The 25,129-nt window shown below is 35.4% G+C and overlaps 1 protein-coding gene across 5 annotated transcripts in view; it reads right to left on the minus strand.

The window, feature by feature from the left end:
• The window catches only part of Rilpl (Rab interacting lysosomal protein like), a 99,047-nt gene that overhangs the window by 15,234 nt on the left and 58,684 nt on the right, over positions 1 to 25,129 (minus strand). For 3 of the 5 annotated variants that reach the window (XM_083140091.1, XM_083140093.1, XM_083140090.1), the window contains exons 5-7: positions 19,005 to 19,177; positions 15,428 to 15,631; positions 8,751 to 8,852 (exon numbers count right to left, since the gene is read on the minus strand). In XM_083140091.1, coding sequence (XP_082996217.1) covers positions 8,751 to 8,852; positions 15,428 to 15,631; positions 19,005 to 19,177 — 479 coding nt within the window. Of the gene's footprint in view, positions 1 to 1,985; positions 2,051 to 8,750; positions 8,853 to 15,427; positions 15,632 to 19,004; positions 19,178 to 25,129 lie in introns of all 5 variants that reach the window. The other 2 variants (XM_083140094.1, XM_083140092.1) reach the window with 2 other exon arrangements.

A 25,129-nucleotide genomic window follows, 5' to 3' on the forward strand; every position in this document is an offset into this window, starting at 1 on the left:
TAATCCGGACTTTCGTTAAACCGGTCAACTTATCCCCCCCCCAAATTAACAAGGTTTTACTGTAGTAAATAAAATAATAAATTAAAAACAAAGGGTATTCTAGGGGAAGGGGAGTAACTAGGAAGTATGAAGTAAATCAGTATTTTTAAAATAATAAACAAGCTAAACACACATATTTTCCTTTTCATTTGATTGATGAACATAAATTTTGAAGTAAAAAATATATAAAAAGAGCTAAGTACAAAAAATATTCAGAACGAAGAAATATATACTACTTACATTATGTGTAAAGTATATTTGGGAATTGTTTTCATTGAGTTCATTAAACTAAAAAATCAAAGGATTACTAGTATTGTTTTTTCAAAGATATTTTCAGTAATGTCAGATGTGTGTTCAGGCTGGAAAGTGTAAAGTTCCCAAGTTTACTTATTGTGGTTAACTTAATCCTGCACTTTTGTGTCAAACTATCATTATATAGAAACAAATAGCAAATGATGTATTCACATCTGTCATTGTGTGTCTCTACAGGGTGACCCAAAAGTCCCATTACTCCGTAGGTATGCGAGTCTGTGCTGTGATAGTGGTTCGTGGCGAAAATTAGTGGTTGTAGTTCTAAGTGGTAGTAGTAGTTGTGTGCAGATGGAGCACCAGCCCATTCTTCAATTGCCATGCGAGAATATCTTAATGAAGTGTTTCGTAACAGATGGATTGGACGTGGTTCTCCACAGTTACCAGCACCTCTGAACTGGCCTTCCAGAAGTCCCGATCTTTCATCGTGTGATAATGCATTGTGGGGTTATATCAAACAGCAAGTTGCCGGCACAACTAACGAACTGAAAGAAGCCGTTCGGCATGCATTTGCCACGATCACTCGCACAATGCTGGGTATAATTTTACACCGTACCCGGAGGCGCATAATTCTCCGTTATGAAAATGATGGTGTCCACACACATTCTGGACTAATTGTTGTCTGTAACCTCCTCAGCTAACATGTCTCGTCTCTTATCATACTCTATTTACTTCAGATCCATAACCTTTCCTCATCACAAAATACATAGGGGGTACTGGGACTTTTGGCTCACCCTGTACAATAGCCTTAGTAAAAAATATTTTTCAAGAAAAATAGTTTACTCAGTTCTGTATGTTTATTGTAGTAGCAGAGTATTAAAAATGTAATATTTCTGCAAAACAAATTGCAGGATTCTAAAAAACTAAATTCAATTATATATGATGAAAAAAAAGAGTCCAATACTGTACGAAAAAAGATTGTTACAAAAGCAAAAACAAATATGGAAAATCATTTACAATGTTAACTTAATAAATGTCAAGATTTAGCAGTAATAATGAGAATGAATTTGTTTGTGCATGCACAATTAATCATGAAAGTAGTACAAAGAAAAATAATTCAAGGTGTATCATTCTGAAATGGTAATGATATATATAATTGATACAGTAAAAGTATGAGATATAAAATTACATTGGATTTATCGGTAGCTATACATTATCAAATGTACCCAATAAAAATATGGGAAATCTTGTGATTGGTTTGGCAAATAAAAGTAATTTAAGACAGAAAAATGCAGTGGAGTGAATTATGAACACACCAAAGCACAAGTTGGTTAGGAAGTATACATGGATTGGTTTGCTACACATCCCAGGACAAAACTAAATTTCCATAGAAAAATTATAACTTATACATAGTAATGTTCAACCTTGAATGTTCTTTAATAGTAATGGCATAATTTCAAAAAAATTACTTTCTTGTAAGCACAATATTTTCAAAACTGTTAGTGTACAAGCTACAAGAGTGTTGTTTCAATGACAAACAAGGCACTACAAACAAACAGCATGCACTATTGCAATTTCTACTAATTTATCTGCTTACCACACTTACTATTCAAAATATTTATGTAAACAAGCATTATGAATGCCATACTCTGTGGCCTGTGCAATCTAAACAAACAAACAAACAAAAATGTTCTAACCTTACAACTGATTCTGCTCAGGAGAATTTAGGAAATTTTGTGAAATTGTGGTAAGATAAGAGAATCTGTGAATGAAAATAAAAAAAATTACAACATGCTCTTTATCTCTATTGTGACTAATATTTTTGTTTTCGCACTGCAAGAGATCTAAATAGATTTAATACCAGGTTGTCATACTTAAAGTTTACCTACTCAGAGCCATCTGGAGCACGTTCAAAGCAACAGATTGCGGTGAAACTTGGTACAGACACTATGGAGACCATGGGGAAGCAAATACTGATGAAAAAGGTAGTTCGAATTTTCACCACCAGGTGGAAATGTGGTGCTTAAATCTGGTGTGCAGTGAACATCCAAGAAAATGTTTTGCGAGACCATTGTTCACGCTGTCTTATGCTTCCAAAGGGCTATTCACATTGATGGTGTGCAGAGAAACTAAAAATAAAGTTTCACATGTCCGACTTCCGGGTTTTGATATTTCAGCGCCACATTTCTACATGGTGGTGAAAATTTGAACTTTTTTTTTCATTTATTCATTTATTCATTCATTCTCTCTCTTCCCTATGATCTCCATACCCTCTATACCAAGTATCACTGCAATCTGATGCTTCAAATGGGCTCCAGAGGGCTCTGAGTAAGGAAACTAATTATGACCACATGTTATATATGTACCAGTAAAACCTCATTCAATGCGAATACAAATATTATACATTCTTCTAGATGCATGTTAGAAGTATGGAGAATCATGAGAATGGGCATTCTTCATTGTTTTTATCTATTCACGACTGCTGTTAGTATATTCGAACATTATTATGTTTCGTACTACATTATGTAAATTACACCAAAATGACAAAAGAAGAAAAAATAAAGTTTCACAAAAATATATAACAGACGAAGAAGAGATACTTAATATTCTAACTACATTAAATAGAACTAAAAAGTGAAGGAAAAAAATGTAAAGAAATTTGCAACTATTTTTAAAGTTCAAGTAAAGGTTCAAAGAAATTCATACACCTCTTGTTTCCACAACCACAAGCTATGTCCGAAAGGCTAAAGTATGTACTTCACGAATACATACTTCACTTATTTGTTTGAATGCCCATTAACTATGCTATATGCTACTAAGTGTCTTCCCAGAAGGAAATATCGCACTAGTAGGGCTGTGTGATATTTCGATATCAAGTTGATATTTTGAAAATATCAAAGTGTTGATATTGTAAAAAATATCGAAGTCGATATATTGATATTGATATGTCAATATTCGGTATGTCGATATTCGATACATTGATATTTCATACATTGATATTCGATATTTCGATATCGATATTATCAACATATGGTGGCATTGCATTCCTTATGTACAAGTTAATTCAAGCATAAGGATGCTAAGATAATACGCAGGGCTTGGAAGTAGAGGAAAAATCCCTTTTTGTCCTAGTGTCCGAAGACGAGGCCCAATATAATATATGTTCATTTTGGGTCATTCTAGGCCAGAAAAGGGTGGGTTTTATTTGTCTTTTTTTTGCATTTTTCAGCGTTTTTTGGCTTATTGGTCTTTTTTTGCCTTTTTTAAGGTTTTAACGGCTTTTTTTTTGCAACTTCACCTTCTTTCGACTACGTTTATACTGCCCATTCTCAATTTCGAATCATCATCAGTTCATCACCTCTTAAACATTCTTTCTGTCGTAAAGAAATAAAATAAATAAATATATTTGAACCATCCCTGAAACGAGAGAAAAACATTTTTGGACTGAAAGATGCATTTCATTCATATAGTTTTTTTCGCACTGTGTGTTCCATACCACCAGAATTTTGTATTTTTTTATTCATTAAATATGTAATTAAAACTGAAGTTATTAATTAATTTGGATCACATTCATACGTCCTTTTTTCCGATTTTAGGTCCTTTTTTGATATTTTTAGGTCTTTTTTTGGCAATTTACATGTCTTCAACTTCCAAGCCCTAATAATAAGAAATGCGTTCACCACGTGGAGACAGAACGTGGGAGGTGAATGATGAGAGACTGCCTCTGATTAACATGGAAAGCAAATACATGCAACAACCAATAAAAAGAACAAGGTTCCTACTTTATAGAACTTGCTGGTCACCCTTGTGTGCCCAAGTATAAAAATGGTATCGTTACAATACAAGACAATACTTGGCAAAGACTCGGTCTGAAGTTGTAAATGATTGTCTAATTCTTGGTGTTGCCTTGATATACAGCATATACACAGCACAAATTATTTTGTAATAACATTTTTCTGTTTGATGCATAGTTTCGAAATCAGTAATTTCCACATAATGAGGTTTTACTGAGTATAGTTTCTCTAGGAAAATGAAACATATATATTATGCACAAACTGAATAAACACAATGCACCTTTGGTTAACAACTATCGCAGCATACTTAATAATAGTGAAAAAATCAGAATCTGCACAACACTAGCATTATCTTATGGTATGTCTTCCACAAAGCAAACCAAATTGTTTAACATCTCAACATGCTTCAACTAGCTAGGTTCTATAAACAATATATTTATAAGACAGTAACAACAAAGATTGCAGTGTTCTGTTGGAAAATTTTAGGTACTTCTCCATGAACTATTGCCTTACTTAAAGTTATTTAATTAATGGAAATGCTTACAGCAGTCTCCAATGGAAGTGAAAGCATGACTCACAATGGGGAGAGGGAATTAATCCTGCCCTTGCGATGCCAAAATATTTACCATTCTTCAACACATCAGCACCAATTGAGAAGAGAAAAATAACTATCCACTTCAGTTCGCAAGTTTGCTGCATTTCTCCATATCTTGGTTGAGCTATACTAGTGCCAATGTGATATATTAAGTTACATACCTGGTGATGTAATCACCATCGAAATGAGTTTACCTAGGTAAAGGTAAAGTGCTCCCCTGTGCTTTGCACCATGCCATGAAGGCATATAGGGGGTGATGTGATCAGCACCATGCCCCTGGCAGCCTTTACCCCCCAGACTTTCCTCCAGATACCCACTTTATACGATGCTGGGTGGGCACCGGAGCCACTTGAACAGGTGGAAAAAAATCCTGGTTCTCCCGGTTGGGGATTGAACCCGGTTCTCTCGCATGGTAGTCAGATGCCCTGACGACTGAGATACCGCAGCTTACCTAGTTTCATATCAAATCATAACTAACTACTGAGGAATGATAAAAAAGGATGTGTATTACATACTGTAGTGATGCGTTGTTAATTATCTTATACCTTTAGACATAATTAATGATGACATGTATCATTAGAGTACAGCATCTGATGCGTGAGGCAGGGATTGGAAAATTTTTCACAGTGGCACACTTGGGATCCAAACAATTCCACCTACACTTATACATCATATTGTTATATGATTAATATCCCCCCCCCCCACAATACACTACTAATGACTTATTACATGCCTTGACTTCACCGTATAAATAATACTCAATTCAAGGCTATCATTGTACATATAATCTTTGTATTATATTTATCGATTGATTTGCTTTATTTTACTTCGCTTCTTGTGCCACGTTTGGCTAATTTGGGAAGATGAGGATGATATGATGAATGAAAAACTCACAAACATCCATGCCCAAGCCGGGATTCGAACATGGGACCCCTGGGATCACAGCACGATGTGCTAACCACTCTGCCACGGAGGCCGGTGTAGTATCATTATTGTATGATCATGATCATCATGTTTGTTTCATTGTATCTTAAGGGTTCATTGTATCTTGTTGTAAGGATGGCTGAAACACACCTGCTTAAATAACAGTAGCATTTATTCAATCTTATGTATTTGCATTATGTATTGCTATTTACTCCAGAGAATCAAAGCAACAAGACCCATGCTATTCTAATACTCTAGCGTATAGGCTAACAATGGAACTCTTTTACGTTCCTGGTTTTTATATTTTCCGCATAATACATTCGATCTTCACGATCTCAATAGTGCAAAATGTTACAAAATGTTTTCCTCATTTAATATTTTCAGTTATTTCACTTTGGTCCCCTGAAAAATGTAAAACCAAGGTATAATAGCATACATTAATTCAACATGTTACCACATAAAATAGAAGGCCAGACACCCCCCCCCCCCACTCCTCTGGAATTAGTATCCTTACACAATCAAGACCACCAGATTCCTTTTTCCCCCCTGTTTCAGGTACAGTAGTACTCCCAGAATATGTAGGTTCCATACACTCTCCCTTTGGGTAAAGAATTATTAGAATTTAAGAACATACTTTTTCTGTAATTGTACAGAAGAACTTCCCCTTTTCTACTGGGTGTTCCATTTACAACGCAACCCGGAGTTGGGGATAGTACAACTTTTGAACCGGAAGTGGTACACATATAATCCTTATACCAAATCGAAGCCTTGTTCATGCATATATTTTTAAAACCGGGGAACAATAATTGGATTTCATGTGTGTCCACACAGTGTTGCCAGATATAACGGGAAGTGTAAATGAAATTTTTTACAAAGCATGAAAAATGGCACATAACACACATGTACGGACATGCCATTGGTAATTTTCATTTTGGTTAGGTGGATTAGCTTGGCATCGATGGCAGTGAAAAAAGAAATGTTCATTTCTACCGACAGCCAATCGGATGAGGCAATTTAAGGGGGAATTAGGAAAATCGTTGTTTTTAGAAATTAAGACTGTGCATTGGCAACACTGCTGGTGTTTCAGTGCCACAAAAGGTGTGTTTCGAAACTGTATACATCATGCAATTACTGAAAACAAAAAAGAAACTTGGAAATTTTCATGAAAATAGTGTTACATACATGCACCTGGCAACCATGCGATGAGTAGACTGGCCTTTCCAAGGAGGAGAAAATGTAATCTCATCGCATGGTTGCCAGGTGCATGTAAGTAACACTATTTTCATGAAAATTTTCCCCTTTAAGATGCCTCATCCGATTGGCTATTGGTAGAAATGCACATTTCTTTTTTCACTGTCATAGATGCAGAGCTAATCCACCTAACCAAACTGAAAATTACCGATGGCATGTCCGCACATGTGTGTTATGTGCCATTTTTCATGCTTTGTAAAAAAATTTATTTACACTTCCCGTTACATCTGGCAACACTGCATGGACACTAATGAAATCCAATCATTGTTACTCGGTTTAAAAATATATGCATGAACAAGGCTTCAATTTGGTATAAGAATTATGTGTGTACCACTTCCGGTTCAAAAGTTGTACTATCCAAAACTCCGGATTGCGTTGTAAATGGAACACCCTGTACATGCCTACCAGATTTAAAGATCCTGCAACCATATTATAAATGGCAACCTCATTACCGATTACAAAGTTACTCATAGGCGTAACTTGGCAGGGGCAATGGGGTGACCTGTCCCCAAATTTTCAGGTTTATTAAAATTTACAAGTCAAAGGTACTTTTGTTAACCTATTGGGACCTGAGAAGCAAAGCAATAAAGAGTAATAATTGTGAATTCGCAAATGTAACAGTTATTTAACAAATAACAATGGATGCTATTTTTATGAGGTGGAAAACTTATTGAGTCTGCCCCACCAAAGTTAAACCTTAAGTTCAATTCCGCCCTTTCAAAAATAGGCTCCAAGTTATGCATATGAATTTGGTGATATGAAAAGTATTAAAACTATTTCCAAGTTAACTCAGATTAATGTTAAAAACTGCACCATTTTTCTTAGAACAGTAGCAAATGTTCTACGCCTAAGTATAAAATCCATAATTTTCTTTGGCTTGAACATATATATTGTTCAAGCAAACAAAGTCAGGTTATAGGTTGACCCCAGTTGCACAGTCAAGGAGAAAATTTATAAAAATTGTTAAAATATATGTAAACAGCAATAAATTATACACAAAATACGAGGGCAAATCGAAAAGTCTTTGTGCCTAATTTTTTTCTAGCTTGCCATTAATGTTATTACAAAAGCGAGATATACGAGCGATGCCGTAGGCTTTTCTTGAAACGACCCTATTGTAACTTCCGATTTCTTCCATGGCACAGCGATGTTATCAGTTGGCAAAGATGGTCGGAGTGCTCAGGAAGTCCACGCCATATGAGCAGCGAAGTGTTATTCGTTTTTTATGGTGCAAAGAACAAACAGCCACAGATATCCACAGGGAAATGGAGCCAGTATATGGAGACAAGCTACTGTCGCACACTCTCCCATCTGCGAGCAGCCATTAGGAAAAAGCGTCAGCGTCAGGGTATTCGTGAAGTGACCAAAGTGGTCTTCCTCCATGACAACGCGAAACCACACGTGGCGAAAAAAAAACAATCGCCAAACTTCAGTCATGGAGGTGGGAGATTATGGAGCATCCCCCATACAGCCCAGACCTAGCCCCCAGTGATCATCATCTTTTTCGTCCATTGAAGAAGTTCCTGGCAGGACAGAGGTTCACAAACGACACCGAAGTGCAGAATGTTGTTCGTCGTTGGTTCCGTGATCAGCCGACCACCTTCTATGCAACAGGCATTGCGAAACTTGTGGTACGGTGGGACAAGTGCCTCAACAGGTGTGGTGATTATGTGGAAAAATAGCAAAACGTACGTAGAAGATGTGTATATCTTGTTTTCCTTTTATGATTTGTAATCTGGCAATAAATAGTTAGGTGCAAAGACTTTTTGATTTGTCCTCGTAAATAATATTCAATTATTATTTTTTCCAACTCTTCGTTTTCTATGTGAAAAGTTTTCCTGACTTGCTATGTATGCACAATAAGAAAGTTGTTATAAATTAATAACTACGATACTCACAACTTCCGAATCCCTGACTCTGATCTTTTCCAAGGGGCATCATCTGGTTCCAGTGGCAGTGGTCCTTGAACTGGTGCCTCCTCATCTTCATCCAATGATGGCCTGAAATATTACATTGTAGCCTTTGAATAAGATGTTTCATCTCTGCCAGAACACAATTAATGGTGACGAGTTAATAATGAATTCATCCCTATAGCCCTTGACAGATGAATCCCACACAACCCCAAGATATTTGATGCAGATCTACTAAGGACATTACCCAACTTGCAGTTTGTAACCAGTGTATAATAGTACAATTTTACACTAAATCATCGCACTCTTACAACTAAAGTTTAATAAACTAGTATGTGTCAGCTATTTGGTTTTTCTTATGTTTGATAACCAAGTAACAAATAATAAATTATTTTTTCACAATAACAACATTTGTCAAAGAAATCTAACTCAGTGAAGTTGTGTTAAACGTGGACTTTTACTGGTTCCTATGAACTACAGTATACAGAAGTAAAAAAAAGCACAGCAGTTACGCTTAAAATAAAACTTGAGTTAATTCTACCACAATGCTTCTCATTCCTGATGGAAAAGTTAGTGGGAAATTGTGATTTGACCTGGTACACTGACATTTCAGCTACCAAACCAATCTCTGAGTTCTTCACAATTTATGTTTACCACTGAAGGTATATGGTACTAACACTAAACAACAACATTAATTAACTGTAACTGTAAATTAATAACAGGTTAACAGTTTCAATGCATTTAATATATTGCACAAACTACACTCCTCACAAAAAGTTTGTAATATTATTATATTAGGCAATAGGCGATAGGCACGGTGGCATATTTCAGCGGAAAGACGAGAACGTCCACCAGACAGATACCATGTGTTGTTGCATTCCAAAGCCGTGTCTATCACATATTCTCTAACATGACAATATTCCAAACTTTTTGTGAGCAGTGTATAAAGGCAACCACAGGTAAATGCATTTCGAGTCAAATGGTGTTATTTTGAACATAAATGGTGTCCTGCCAGGAGGCGTATCGATAGGTCTAAAAAAAATGAGTCTCCAACATTGTAACAGGCTAATATTTTTAAAACGCAGAACACATCGTGAAAAATCTCATACTTCATCACATGAAACCTCATAAGGTGACTCAAATGGGGACATTTTTTAATGTCCACAGTGTTGCACTGAGGAGGGGGGGGGGGGGCTACTGGAAAATTTTAAATGGGACAGCACCTTGAGTAATCCCTTATTCGATAGGTCTAATTTCAAGACATTCTGTAGGAATTAATTTTTGATATGGGCAACCATATATCATTGGGTAACCAAATTCTGATCTATTTGCATGTTTAAATTCATGTTAATTTCTTAGTTATCCATTTGAATACAGTGGCCCATATCAAAAGTGTTTCCCACACAATTTTCTTGAAATTAGGAGAACTATCCAAGACGTGTTTATTACTGTTTTTTCCATTTTAAATGCATACCCTGAGTATTATCCACCAAAATACCCCACAAGTGAGGCACCACAAACAACACCATTTGATTCACCCCATGTAGCTTGTTAAATTGTCACTGATAGCTAGGGACGTGAAGTTTTCGTTTTATTTTTCCCTGAATTTCGATGTTATTTTTTACTGCAATTAAGTGTTATTATTTGTGGGTTAGGACAACATTCGGGGTTAATACGGTGTTATTTTTACAAGAATTTTTACTGTTCCTTCTATGCTTAAAATTTTCACATTGTTTTAATTCTCGAAAATTGAGACAAATTTTAGTTTTAATGTCCAAAAAATGTATGGCTTACCTTTGTGAGAAACTAACAAAATTCTTCCATTTGGAAAACTATTTCATCTCATCATATGAAATGTTTATTGAGTGATAACACCCAAATCTTTGAACACAATCATACACATCACATTTCCATAATAATGCAAAAAATCCCTCTGCAACCATTTTGTAAACACACACATACATGCACTCTCCCCCTCCAAAACACAACAGGTGCTTCTCCCTGAAAACTTTCCCATTCCTATGAAATTTCCCTTCTGGGAAAATCACCCCTGAGCGAATTCTTTCCAGTTAGTACAAATGACAGAATAGCGCTTCAGGTAGTTCTTTTTGAAGGGTAGTAGTTCTTTTTGTTTCCAGTTTATATTGCATATTTCATGGCGTTTTTCACGTTAAAGTGTAAAATTCTGTTCTTATTCTGAAAAATGGCTTAATTCACGTTATTTCGAGATTGCGAAACACTGAATAGTTGCCTCCTTTACCTACCCAAATACATTTTAAACACTTTATTTTGCTTTCCTCAATTTTTCGGTGTTATCGTTAAAACAAAAACTTCATCTTGTTACTCATAGCTTCTCCACTGTATTTACCCACTCAGAAACTACATACGAGGGTTGGAGCATAAGTCATGGCAACTATTTTTTTCCCGTGAGAATGTGGGACCAGCACGAAAATCCGAAATGTACAAATGGAAGGGGGCAGTGTATGGTACTGTGGAATGTACTAATAATGTTGATCATGTGTACCAGGTGTAGGATAGTAAAGCAAGCAAACATACTTAAAGATAGCATTATGCCACATGTGTTTACAAATCTGAAAGCATAGTTACATGAACAAAAGAGGTGCATGCTATGGTAGGACAATATTCCCCACAGTATCCACCAGCTCACTGTAGCATTCTCTGGCATTCCCCCCTGATTTTGATACACAAATGACATGGCATAACGGTTGATCCAACAATGAATTATCACTGCCTTCTGTTTGATAACCGTTCATCACACTGCTATCTAATGACGTGTCCACATGCTATGGGTGTCACCGTTTAACTTTGAGATAAAAATATGGTTGCCATGACTTATGTCCCAGCCCTCGTATTAGAATGTTAATAAGTTATCTCTCTTCCTAATGGTATGCGTTACTTGCGCTTAGCTTCAATGCAATAAAATTGTGTGTGTCACGTACACAAGCATATATTTCTTCCATTGGTAATGTGTCAATGCATATAAAGCCATGCATCTAATATTTGCTACAGCATTATTTATGCTTCCAGCACACTTATTCACAGTGTCAAACAACTGTGGTCAGATTGGCATGGTCAATATACAGAGTGTCCAAGAGTTCCCACAACACAAATAGCGATAGAGACAAGAACGTTGCACTGTGCATTACCTTTGTCTATGTAGATGTTCTTAACCTTTTGGTGCCCAAGCGTCTCGATCGAGATACCCAAAAGTAACCCTCGGGGTACCAAGCGTCTCGATCGAGATGCTGTGTCAAGGTCGTAGTTTTTACGTTATAACTTTTCTATTTTTGGCTAGAATTTCGATTTTATTTTTTTATATTGTTCCTAACATATGTATTTAACAGAAATGGTTTTTTGCATTTTTTTTTGTCTTCATGAAAATGGAAGGGGAAAGGCGGGGAAAGGGACTTCTCTTTTGCGTCTCTTTTCAAGGTCAATTTTTTGCCAACAAAGGAAGACCGGCTTTGTTGTTCTAAAGCAACGCTTTTCTGTTTCTTACATGCCAGCGATAATTTCTATGTGCATTTTTAACTTTTCATATCCTTTTTTTCGGGGGGCGGGGGGGGGGGGGCGAAACCCCATTTTTTAAAAAAAAAGTATTTTCTGGGGATTTCCCCCCTTTCCCCCTCCATATATACGCCAAATGTGCATAAATTATATATCGCCTAAATCTGTGATTCATTCTGCGTACAACGGTATATCTTTCATATCTCTAGGGCATTTAGTTTCTGAGCTATAGTCATTTCAAGGTACTGCTGCATTTTGAAGCTTGAATCAGTGGCGTCCCGACCATTCCTTTTGGGGGTACAACTCAAGTCACATTGGTCATACGACAATGATGCAAATATTTTTCTGTTTCTTACATGCCAGCGATAATTTCTATGTGCATTTTTAACTTTTCATATCCTTTTTTTCGGGGGGCGAGGGGGCGAAACCCCATTTTTTTAAAAAAAGAAAAGTATTTTCAGGGGATTTCCCCCCTTTCCCCCTCCATATATACGCCGAATGTGCATAAATTATATATCGCCTAAATCTGTGATTCATTCTGCGTACAACGGTATATCTTTCATATCTCTAGGGCATTTAGTTTCTGAGCTATAGTCATTTCAAGGTACCGATGCATTTTGAAGCTTGAATCAGTGGCGTGCCGACCATTCCTTTTGGGGGTACAACTCAAGTTACATTGGTCATATGATAATAATGCAAATATTTTTGTGTTCCTTACATGTCAGCGATCATTTCCATGTGCATGTCGACACTGTCATGTACTTTTTGCTTGAGGGGGGTGGGGGAACAACAGTTTTTTCCCCGAAATTTTGGAATTTTGAGAGTTAGCCCCCTCCCCCCCACCACATATACGCCGAATTTGCAAAAAAATTATATACTCTGAATCTCTGGTTCATTCCGCGTACAACGGTATATCACTCATCTCTCTAGGGCAATTAGCTTCCGATCTACACTCATTTAATTGAAACTCTGCATTTTGCTCAAAATCGGCTCGGTACCCCGAGGCTTACTATTGAAAAAGGGCTTGGGCGTCAAAAGGTTAAACATTTAAAAATAAAATTATATTCTACATGAACTTTTAGTATGCGGGGAAAGTTAGTTGGGTGCAGTAAAGTTTCTGTACAAAATAAAAACAAACATTGGTGAAAGACAGCTGTGGAGCAGCTTACAATAATTTTCGATGTGTATACAAGGTGGTTACTGTAAGACCATGATAAAATTCCCAGTTTTCAAAAAAAAAACTTTTCAAAATTTCATGGCTAATAATTCAAGGGTACAGGCAAATGTGTCCTCTATTTAAACCTCGCTTATTACCATGTGTAATCATAAGCATATTAGGGGAAATGCTTATGATTACACAAAAGAATATTTAAGAAAACTAAAACACGGCCATCTGTGTGAGCGAACAACAGACAAGGTATCCATGCTAACGCAGTCAGATGTTGGTCATAAATAGAGGCACGCATATTTCGTTTTTGACAAAAACACGAAATGTGACATAACACATTCTAATGTTAATTTTTCATGTTTCTAAAAGGTGTGAGGTGCATTCTCCTACTATGTTTTGTCACGAAATTATGCAAAATGTGAAATAGACTCAAACACGAAATTTACCATTTATATACAGACACGACACTTTCTGAAATCTGAAGTATCCTGTGAGTTATGCAATTCACTGAAAATTGTTTAATTCTGCTGTAAATATTTGAGAAGCAAAAATGGACTCCTTTATACAGGAATAAACTTAATAATTCTGGTAATGATTTAATGTGCTATTAGAAGAGATATGTTTATTTTGTGTAATAGTTTTTAAATCAAATTTGGGATTATATTCACATTTTTTAAAACCAAAATGTCATTCTATATGGTGCTTTTTCACCGCTATAACAGCGAAATTTCATTTTATTTACCACTTTTGAACCCGAAATTGACTGTTTTTTTATTTACCAAAAATATGTGCCTCTAGACATAAAGGTTAGGTTTGGCACCTTCCCATGAGTTGCTATGTCTCTCAGATAGATTATTCTGTAAAGAACATTAATAAAGTATAGAAATTGAGAGATTTCTCTTTTGTTTTTCACTGAAGCTTTATTTTCCTTCCTCGATAAAAATAAACATGCCACACGACATTTCTAAATATGTATGGATTCAGTGAGGTTTGGATTAATAAAAACGGCAATTTTTCATGTTTACGGCGAAAAATTCACGAAGAATTCACATATAATTCATGCATAAATCCCGCAATTCAGGGAATTTCCAGTGAATATCCACCCTGGTATAGATAGTTTCTGTGGGTATAGATTGATGAAAGAACAATAATGTTTTATGCATTTTGTGCATTACAGGATGATTTAAGGAGTAAATTATGACATTCATAAAAATGTGTGATTTTTTTAAAAAATTACAAGGTGTACTGGAAACATTGGTTGTGTCAGATGACAGTACCAGATGTGCAAATGTACAATAAAGTTTAAATCTTATATTTCAGCTGGGCATGGATTGAATAACAACCAGATGTCTGGTACAAAAATTCTGCCCTCTACTTTCTAAAAAAGTAAATGTCTAAATATTCAATTTCATTTGCACTGCAGTCACTTTGAAACACACATTTATTAAGGAGATCAATGAACATTTCAGGTTTGTCAAGGACAATTTCAAACTTTATATCGGATTGGTAGAATATCGGTTATCGGTATCGGTTATCGGTACTTTATTGGTATTGGCCAAAATTTCATATCGGCCCATCCCTACTTCTTGTTTAATTCATAAAAAACATAAAACATCCATGTAGACAAATTTAATACCTGGTGAAAGATTCATGTCTCTATCGCTTTCTGTACAAAAGTTATGTACGTTCAAAATCTCAGTTGCGTGACTTTTTGAACATCTTGTAGTATAATTAAAATGTGCCAGCACTGTAATTTACACTGAAACTGATTGTATGTATAAATATGTTGGCACAAGAGTACAAGTTACACATTATAAAAATCCCTGATATTTGTATATTGGTGTGTCGTAAGTAGAACAATTAGAGTATATTAATGGACACATTTCAGTTCCTAGAATTTTCAAATTGTCAACCGTAAAGTCATGTACGCTACAATGAATAAAGAAGTACTTATGTTACAAATGCTTACAGGTTCAAAGATTTTGTAGTCTTCCTTGAACTTTTGGAGTGTGAAGGAAAAGTTACTAAAGGAATAAAATTAGGTTGTGAAACAGGTGATGGGTATAATGCCGAAACTAGAGGAACTACAGGTGGAAGATCAATTGGTAATGAATGCGATTCTGGCAGACTATGCTTTGTATTCACCTCTCCCGTACTCCTTCTTCTGCAACCCCTAAAGCACACCAAAGATAGAAAAAATATAAATAATAAGCCATGCACATGCCTCGAGAAATGTTATTAAACAATAAAAATAATAATTGCCAACACCTCACTAATACATTGAGAGTAGCAACTACAGACTAGAAAAGAAATCTTATGTACTATTCTTGAGTTCACAAGCACATGTACAACATGCTGTATATTCATTATTAATAAATTAAGACAGAAAAAGTGCAAAAGTTTCAACAAAACTTGTTAAAAAAGCTGAAATATTTTAAAAATATAGTGCATTTACAAGTTCTGATAAAGACAAAGAAATAAAATTGTTTCTTTGTAAAAACAAAAAGATACCACTGTAAAGTACATAAATATAAATTAATGTATTTAACACTTTATTCTTTGTTGTGTTTTTTATGTATTACTTCAGTAACATGAATCAAATAACAAGGGTTACAAACAGTCATCCATTGTCGCTAGTGTATGTTTCCCCAGTGTAACCTTGCATGCAGTTTTTTACAACAACCCAGCAAAGAATGTTTTGTCCTGCCAAATAAATCCTCAAGCTCTGAATATAGAAGTTATGAAAGTGAAGTAATGGGTCATTTCATGTAAAATCAACCACCGAAGAGGCACTTTTCAACTTCACATATTTTGATTCATTTGAAATTTGACATATATGCCAATTACAATTACAATTTTAATTACATGCATGTAATCAAATTTCGAATGAATCAAAAAATTGTGCAGTTGAGGACCTTATTGGTTTGACATGAATGCAAAGAAAATAACTACCATTGCAATTACTCATATGATTTCAGTAGCATGTAAGTACACAAAAAGTAATGTTACTAATGAAAGCACCAGAGAGCAACACATTACATTAGTCATGTTATTCTTCAACTTTGGTTGCTTGTCATCTGCCACCTGCCACTTTAATGTGAAATCAACCTTAATACTAGCAATATGATTGAAAAACATAATCACCAGAGCTAGGAATTTCAGGTGCAAAAATTTGCCAATAAAGGTGCAAAAAAGGTGCCAATTTTTGTACAAAAAAGGTGCTAAAATAGGTGCTAATGTTCAGATGTAAAATGTATTGTAAGCAGTGCATACATATATGATTCAACTTGTCTGGATAAACACATACAGTATTCTCTGGTTTTAAATCGTTTAATATAACTAAGCAAAGAAAATTATCTGATACATTAGAAAGCGACATAAAGGAAAACATGCTTCTTCTTACTTGCTTAGAATTAGTCATCTAGAAAACTGTTAAAATAGATTACATTCAAAATTTCTATGTTTTTCTGAGTGAGGCTACATCTGCGGTCACTAAGCAGATACTTGTAAGTTGAAAAAGAACGTTCAACGTCAACAGACACAAGTGGTGCGTATTTTGTTTTCAACCGGTAATCCACATCCTTGTTAGTTGCGACTTTTTGAACATCAGGATTTTTGACTAAACTTTGTTCTAACTTTTCTTTCTCGGCCCCTTGCAGCTCTCGTTGCACATCCATCAAAACAGCCCACTGTGCTTCATTTTCAGGAGACTGCTCCTCCAGTTTTGTGATTGCAGTAGTAAGGAAAGAGAAGCCATGTACAATATAGAGTTCATCTTGCAATTCCTGTTTAAGTGCAAGTTTTTTGGCTTTTTCTACAGCTGAGGAATCACTAGGCAAAGCATCTAAAAATTTTGATATTGTATGGAAATGATTGCAAATAAACACTGCAGCTTTTAACCATGTACCCCACATAGTGAGGATGGGAGAGGGTGGTAGTGGAAGTTTCGTAATTTCTACGTACTTCTGTATTCTAGAAGGAGCCCTTTTCAGTATTTCCTTAATGCTAGAAACAAATTCGTTCACATATGTATATTCATCTTTAAGAGCTTCACAAACTCGATGCAAAGCATGAACAATGCAGGTCACATGTTTTAAGTTAGGATACATATTCTTCAGATTAGAAAATGCAGCTAACATGTAAGATGCTTGGTCTGTAAGAACTAACCACACACTATCATATTTTACGCCCTCCGGCCACAATACAAAACATGCATCATTGAAACTTTGCATTATCTGTTTTGCCGAGAAAATAACTTTTTTTAAAAGCATGGGTTTCACTTGATGTCTATTGAGAGGTGCTACTAAAATGTTCAAAACGTACCTGTTTTGCCTATCTGTGGTTTCATCTACTATGAAATAGACTGATCTGAGAGATTTTAGCTTTATAAAGAGGTTGAAGGTAAGATTTCCTTAAGGTGCTCTCATCTGGAACTAACTTCCCAGTATATTTTTGCAAATATGATTTCATGACAGGATTGTCAACTTTCGAAAGAGGTATTCCACACGCTATAAATGTCCTTGCTGTCTCACTGAAAAAATCATTTGTATTTCTGGAACTCGAAGATGCAAGTGCCTCACCAATGAATTACTGTCGCTTCTCACCTTTATCATCTCGTAGTTCTTTATTCCTGACGTGGTTCCCAGTTTGTAGATGTTGCACAACCCGGGTGCGTTGGTGTTTGTCATCAACAGCAATAGAAATATTACACACATTACACCTAAGAACAGATCCATCACTCTGAATGCCGTCACAGCTAAACTGTTTAAAAATGTCCTGCAGTTTCCCAACATTTACTTTATGTTTTGGCATGGTGAACAAGCAAATCCGATGCATTGATCAGTCGATCACAGACTGCAGTTACCTTGCTAGCTGAGATGGGAGAAAGAAACAAAAACAAAACAGCTTTCCTACAACAATTCGTAAACAATACAGCATAGGACAAAAAGAGCACAACTTCTAGCAATTGTAACGCGTCATTGTTGGCACTGTTTAAAGTCTGCGTGCTTACTACATTAACGTCCAAGAACTGAAGAAAGCCGATTCATTGTTGTGAGGTAAACAATAATCGCATGCCAAGAAGCCATGCCTCGAATGTGGGTGGGGTTAAACAGCGCGCGAGTTGAATTTAAAAAAATGATCAAGATGCAAAAAGGGCGAAAAGGTGCAAAAGGTTCTGAGATTGTGAAAAAGGTGGAAAAGATTCCAAGATTGTGAAAAAGGTGCAAAAAGGTGCAACCGAAACACCATGAGTAGAGTTCAATACGTGCTTATTTTGGGGATGAGTCACTTTTTTATCCATTTTCACACAAAAAAATTAAGGTGCAGCACCTAAAATTCCTAGCTCTGATAATCACTAATGTTCTTACCTGTCAGATGAACCAAATGATGTACACAATAAAAAGCATAGAAACATGGAATAAATACATGGAACACAACCACATCCATCCTCAGCACATTCAAAGCAAGTGCTTCTATTGTACATATAACTTTCTAATATACTAATAATTCATCCCATGATCAAGTCATACTTGAGATTAACTTACGATTTACTCGGCCTTGGATGATACATGTCTAATTCGTCTTCCAAATCACTGACACGAGCCTTAAGTTCATTTCTTTCGTGAAGAATCTCTTTTAATTCAGCAGTTGTGAACCTCGGTCTATTAGGGTCATCTAAGTCATATATCACCTTGTTCGTTAGGTCAGGAATCTCTGACTGCAAAATAAAAATTATATTTTAAAGAAGTCCCCCAACAAAGAAGCTTGAATTAAATATTCTCTTTCTTAAAGCATAGTATGAATAACTTGTTAAAATTAGCAACACTAAAGATTGTCTTTCTCATTATATATACGAGGGTTATTTTTTAAGTAAGGTCCGTTTTGCAATAAAAACGAAATAAGTAAATTTTTTTTTTTTTTTTTCAGAAAACCATTGATTTTCTGAGAAAACCATTGATTTTCTTGAGTTTGGGCCACAGCATGTGGCCTTGCATTGTCATGAATCACTACGACACCAGCTGACTCAAGATCTGATCAAATCTTATGGCTGGGAGGTATTTGATTATCCGCCATACAGTCCAGACCTTGCACCTAGCGACTACCACCTCTTTCGCCATCTGAAGACCTTCCTGGGCGGAAAGCGTCTAGACACTGATGAAAAAGTAAAAAAACGACCATGGGTAAGTGGTTATCATCACAGGCGGCAGATTTCTATGAGCAGGGTATCCAGAAACTCGTAGTTCGTTATGATAAATGTTTAAATCGGCAAGGAAATTATATAGAAAAATAGAGAAGTGTCTGTAAATTCAGAAAATAAAGGGTTTTTGAAAAACATTTACTTACTTCGTTTTTATTGCAAAACGAACCTTACTTAAAAAATAACCCTCATATATTTTTTTGCTTTTTAATTCCATTTAATTTTGTATATTGTATGCTGTAATCCAAATTAATAACACATAATTCACACTTAACAATATAGTGCTTTTTAAACATCATTTGCATGCCCCTGTTAGTAATTTGAAGCTCATGTTTTAAAAACACACGTACACCAAAACAAAAAAATCACAAAGAAGAAAAATTCTAAGGAGTATATTGAAGTAGCAATGTAGTCACACACAGTAAAATTACTGATTAAATATTCTTGCATTTAACTCTTCTGTTGATAACAAATAAAATAATAATGGATTATTCAATGCTCAATTGGTATCAACTGGTTTCGGTAAAAATAAATCTATAAATAATTTATAATTTCTTCAATTTTGTTATTATTTATATAGATATTAACATATAATTCATGTGCCCTCGTTTTGTAAGAGAAAGAAATGTCAAACAAAATTCAATGTAGTTATCTGGTAACATACAATAACTAAGGTAAATAATTAAATATTATTTTGAGTTTAATGAGAACTGGACCTACAATTTCACGTTGAATCTGAACCACTATGTTCTTCCATTAGGTATCGAACCAGGCACCCCTTGATTAGAAGGTGACGATGCTACCACTGTGCCATCGGGGAGGCCCTTTGTTGATTTGGGGAGGGGAAAAAGTACCAGGGCTGATTTTTATGTTACATTTTTATGTACTGACCAATAAACAACAAAGAATCATTTTCTATAAAAAAAAATAATTAAACACTTGTATAATACACAATTATAGTACAATTGTGTATTTTTCTCAATAACTACACCAAAAATAGAAAGAGAAAGGGTTAAATTCCAATATCCACCTATTGTAGTAGAATTCTACATGAAAATATTTCAAATTTTAGTGTAACTACTGGTTACACTCAGTACATCAAACTAAAGGATAGGTTGTTAACAATAAGTTTTAAATTTCTTGCTTGTCCTTTCTTTATTTCTTTGTTCAAAAACCTACTTTTATTTCTCTTGTAGTCTACGGTTATTACAAGCATAAAAACACAGTTTTTCGTTGTGACATTTCAGAAGAACAAACGCTCCCTTCATCAGACATTTATTTTTAGCTTGACTAGAGATACAGTTATAACAATGGTTAAACATTTTTAACAAAAAATAATCAGTTATACAATGGATGTTGTCAATGTTATGTTGTTGTAATATAGCAACTTAATTGTGAAATAAGCAGTCTTTTTAATTATTATTTCAGATAAAATATTTTGATTATATTTTTTAAAATTATGAATTCCAAATATCATAAGGGAACTTAAAATCATCATTGCTTTCACAAACAACAAGGAAAATGGCAATAAGATGGCACAAACACGATTTGAACATTACAAATTTAAACTTAAAACAGGTTTGTCAGCTCACCATCGAGGAGAAGCATATGATTAAAAAGAGAAGGGTTTTAAAAGAGTGACGGGAAATATAGATTTTAATGTCTGATTAAATAAAATGAAAATGATTAAATAATGAAAATGGTAACGTAGACCCACTATGCATCTAAAAAATTTAATGTAACGGAAAACATCAAGAATCTCTGTGAAAACAATGATGATTTTGAATTGCATGATGTCATATTTTTTTAAAAGCAGGTGATCAAAAATTTTTAAACTGAAATAATAATAAAACAGACTGCTTATTTCACAGTTAAGTTGCTATATTACAACAATCAGGGTGGCTACAAACAAGCAGAAATGAAATTCCCTGACTTTTCCAGGTTTTCCAGGACAAAATTTACATTTTTCCCTGACAATTACAAACTAAACTAAATCGATGTTTTTGCAAATGGAAATAATAAACTCATACAGATCCATGTATGGTTTTGTTAAGTACCAATATTATCTTCTATGAAATTGACTTAATTTCTCTATGATTTGAATTCAAACTGCAAAATAGTGAATTTGGAAAATTATTACAATTCACAAGCTAGGGAAGGATTACGGAATTTTGTTATACGCAGTAAGTTTAAAATAAAATACTTGATTACTTTTGAAGTTACGACTAAATGAGATAAGAGTGAAGAGTTATTAAGAAAAAAATTGTAATTTATCAGTCTCCTTATACATTCTCGGTATTATATGTTGATATTTCCACTGAGGTTTTGAAACCCTCTGCTTGCAAGAACCATGAGTGCGGACTCATTTTTCAATGATTAAAGCTACTTCTCCCTTCTCTGTAAAGCAAACAACTTAACTCTTGCATATAAGTGAAACAATTGAATCGAACAAAATAAAGCGTCAAATTTCCTTACATTATCAATGGGATTTCTGCTTCAGTACAGCATATGCAAGTGAAGTACTGTGAAACTGACAACATGCCATTATTGCTGACGAAAAGGGTATGTCGGTATTAGAAATTTAATGCAAGGAATTTATAGAATTGCATTGTATAGGTACCTGATTTAGCCAACCACACATTAAAAAAAGAACACTCTAATAATAAAAGCTTCTGAGAGTTCATATACGAGGGGCATCCTGAAAAAAGCTCCAATGGTGCCTATACGCATCACTAGTGGTCAGAGAGAGACACACACACATGCAGGCAGGAAGAAGTGGCATGTAGCTGTAATCTGGTAGAGTTGCAATGCAGCCGTTTTAGGACAGTTCTAGGTTAAAGATTGCAGCTCTCATACAGTCTCCCACCGACTGCGATGTAGCCTACATTGCACGCTCAGAATTTGGCACCAGCAATCGTGTGAGGTGTGCAGACCGGACGTCGTGAGTGATAGTATGGTCAGACGATGGTGCAGACAATTCACAGAAGGCCAATCGAATGTGCACAACTCCATACAGCTAAGTACACGCGGGTCCTTTGGATCACTTCAGGTGAGTGATCTTGGACCACTCCCTGTTCAGCCCTGGCCTTGAATGTACCGACTTTCAATTCTTTGTTTAACTGAAGAGGTTTCTGGCAGGGCAAGGATTTGACAGCTACACTGCGGTAGAGATAGTTTCAGTCTTTGCTGTCAGACACATATAACATGGGCATACAAAATTTAGTGCCATGCTACGACAAATGCCAGAACAACGGTGGTGGTTATGTTGAAAATTAGGTTAGGACTCTCACTGTTACTAATGCAATAAATTACAACTGATATTCTTGTTATATTTATGCCTAATCGGTAGAGACCTTGATATTTGGTTATTTTTTTCAAATTGGTGTATTTTCTTATTTTTTATTTTTCCCAACATTCACATTTTGATTTTAGTGCATTTTCTGGCAAATATCTCAAAGTATACCTTCATGGTGTTTTTAAACTATTGTTTCAAATTGTAAGTCACATGGCTTACGCCTCTTCGTGAGAGTTTGATATCTTGAAAGTTATTTTGGAAAAGTTATTTTCCATACCCCTTTTTTAATTTTAAGATAAGGATTTTAGATAATGGAATTTTCACCGTATATACTGAAGGGTGCATAATGACCATAAGTGGTGACGCACCCAAAAATTTAAAATCAATCAACCTCACATGACAGATACCGATATATTATCGCACCAAAAATTGGTATTATCTTTTTTTGACTTTTTAGTATTAAGTTTCCCAAAATTCACGTTTTTGTTTTAGAACATTTATCTGCCAAATATACCAAAACTTAATACTCCATTGTGCTTTTAAACTATTATTTTAAATTGTAGGTCACATGGTCTACGTATTTTCGTGACAGTTTGATATGTTGGAACAGATTTATGAGGAAGTAAAAGTAAAGTGCTCCCCTGCACTTTTCCATGAAGGTGTATAGGGGTGTGAAGTTCGGGCCCCACACTTTCTTGATCACGGCTGAAGGTGGGGGTGATGTGATCAGCACCGTGCTCCTGGCTACCTTTATCCCTCAAAGTTTCCTCAAGGTACCAGCATCATATGATGCTGGGTGGGTGCCAGAGCAGTTTGAATAGGCGGAAAACATCCCGGTTCTCCCCCGCAGGGGATCGACCCCGGTCTCTTGCATAGTAGTCAGACACCCTAACGACTGAGCTCCATTATTACTCGCTCGACAAATGCCGATGGTGACCACTTAGATTGGTAATTCAAAACATATCTCGTGCGACAAATACAAAGATGTGGCTCCCGTGTGACGGTAGATACGTACTCGATCTCCTGTTAGCACCCTGCCACTTTTATATGATTTAATGTGGCTGTTGGAATTATTCCATGTATGTATAACTCTATAGTTTACTCTTGAGTAAAATGTTGGACAACTTGCATGTTCTATGTACACAAACATTGCCTAGAAAAGACAAGAATGTTGGATTTCATGGAATTTTTAAATTTTTTTAGGACATTTATTTTTTAAAAAATCGCTAAAAATGCCAACTCGCATTTTATGCCAAATTCGCATTATTTCGATATTTCGAACGGGCGAAAAATGTGTCCAGACATCACTGCACATTCCTAAACATAACATCGCAGCAATTACAATTTTTCACGGTTTTGGCGTTTGCGAAAAATCAATGTCCCTACTAATCGGAAATCACTTTCCACCCCTCGTATAAATCAGTAGATGGAAAGTGAAAATTTAGCAGGGCTGGCAGAGAAAGTAAATTCTTGAAGAGAGTGATTTGCTTTTATGATTGAATGATTCGAGTAAATATGATATTAGAATATTTACATATTTATTATTAGTATTTTATTTCATAATATTGGACATTAACCTGACTCAGTGAGAGATTAATGACCATCTCTCATGAGTTTAAACAGACAGGACAGAGAGTGGCATTAAAGTCATTGCAATACTAGTGTTGCAGTAAATTTGAGGTTGAAAGCATGCACTTGCCAATTTTTATAACGTTCACCAATACAGGTTTATGTTTCACTTTTTCGTGATAGTATTCAATATACATCCCATTTTGTTGGATTCTTCTTGATATCTAAGAATAGTGCAATGTCATTGTAAACGTATGTTAACTTGTACGAAACCAGTAATACGTCAGGATGATGAAAGAAGACCTTCGTAAGCACTGCTACATTAAATAAGGTGAAGTGAGCCAGAAGACTAATAAAATTCCAGCAGCATATTTAAGTCTAAATCTCTTCTTGTTTATGCATGCGATTTTTGTTGGATGTTGCAGTCCATGCAATTTCTGTCGCATGTTGTAGTGAGATACTTTGTCGGGTGGCGATATTCGACAAAAATCGTATGTATCAATGGAACGTATTTGTTTTCATGTTCCTTCAGTTTGCCCAACAAAATGCCTTACTACGACGTCTGACAACTATCGGACGGAGCCACCCGCTCTTATCCGCTCCATCTG

This window comes from Lepisma saccharinum, chromosome 18, assembly GCF_977018435.1.
Source record: "Lepisma saccharinum chromosome 18, izLepSacc3.1, whole genome shotgun sequence".
Classification (NCBI taxonomy): domain Eukaryota; kingdom Metazoa; phylum Arthropoda; class Insecta; order Zygentoma; family Lepismatidae; genus Lepisma; species Lepisma saccharinum.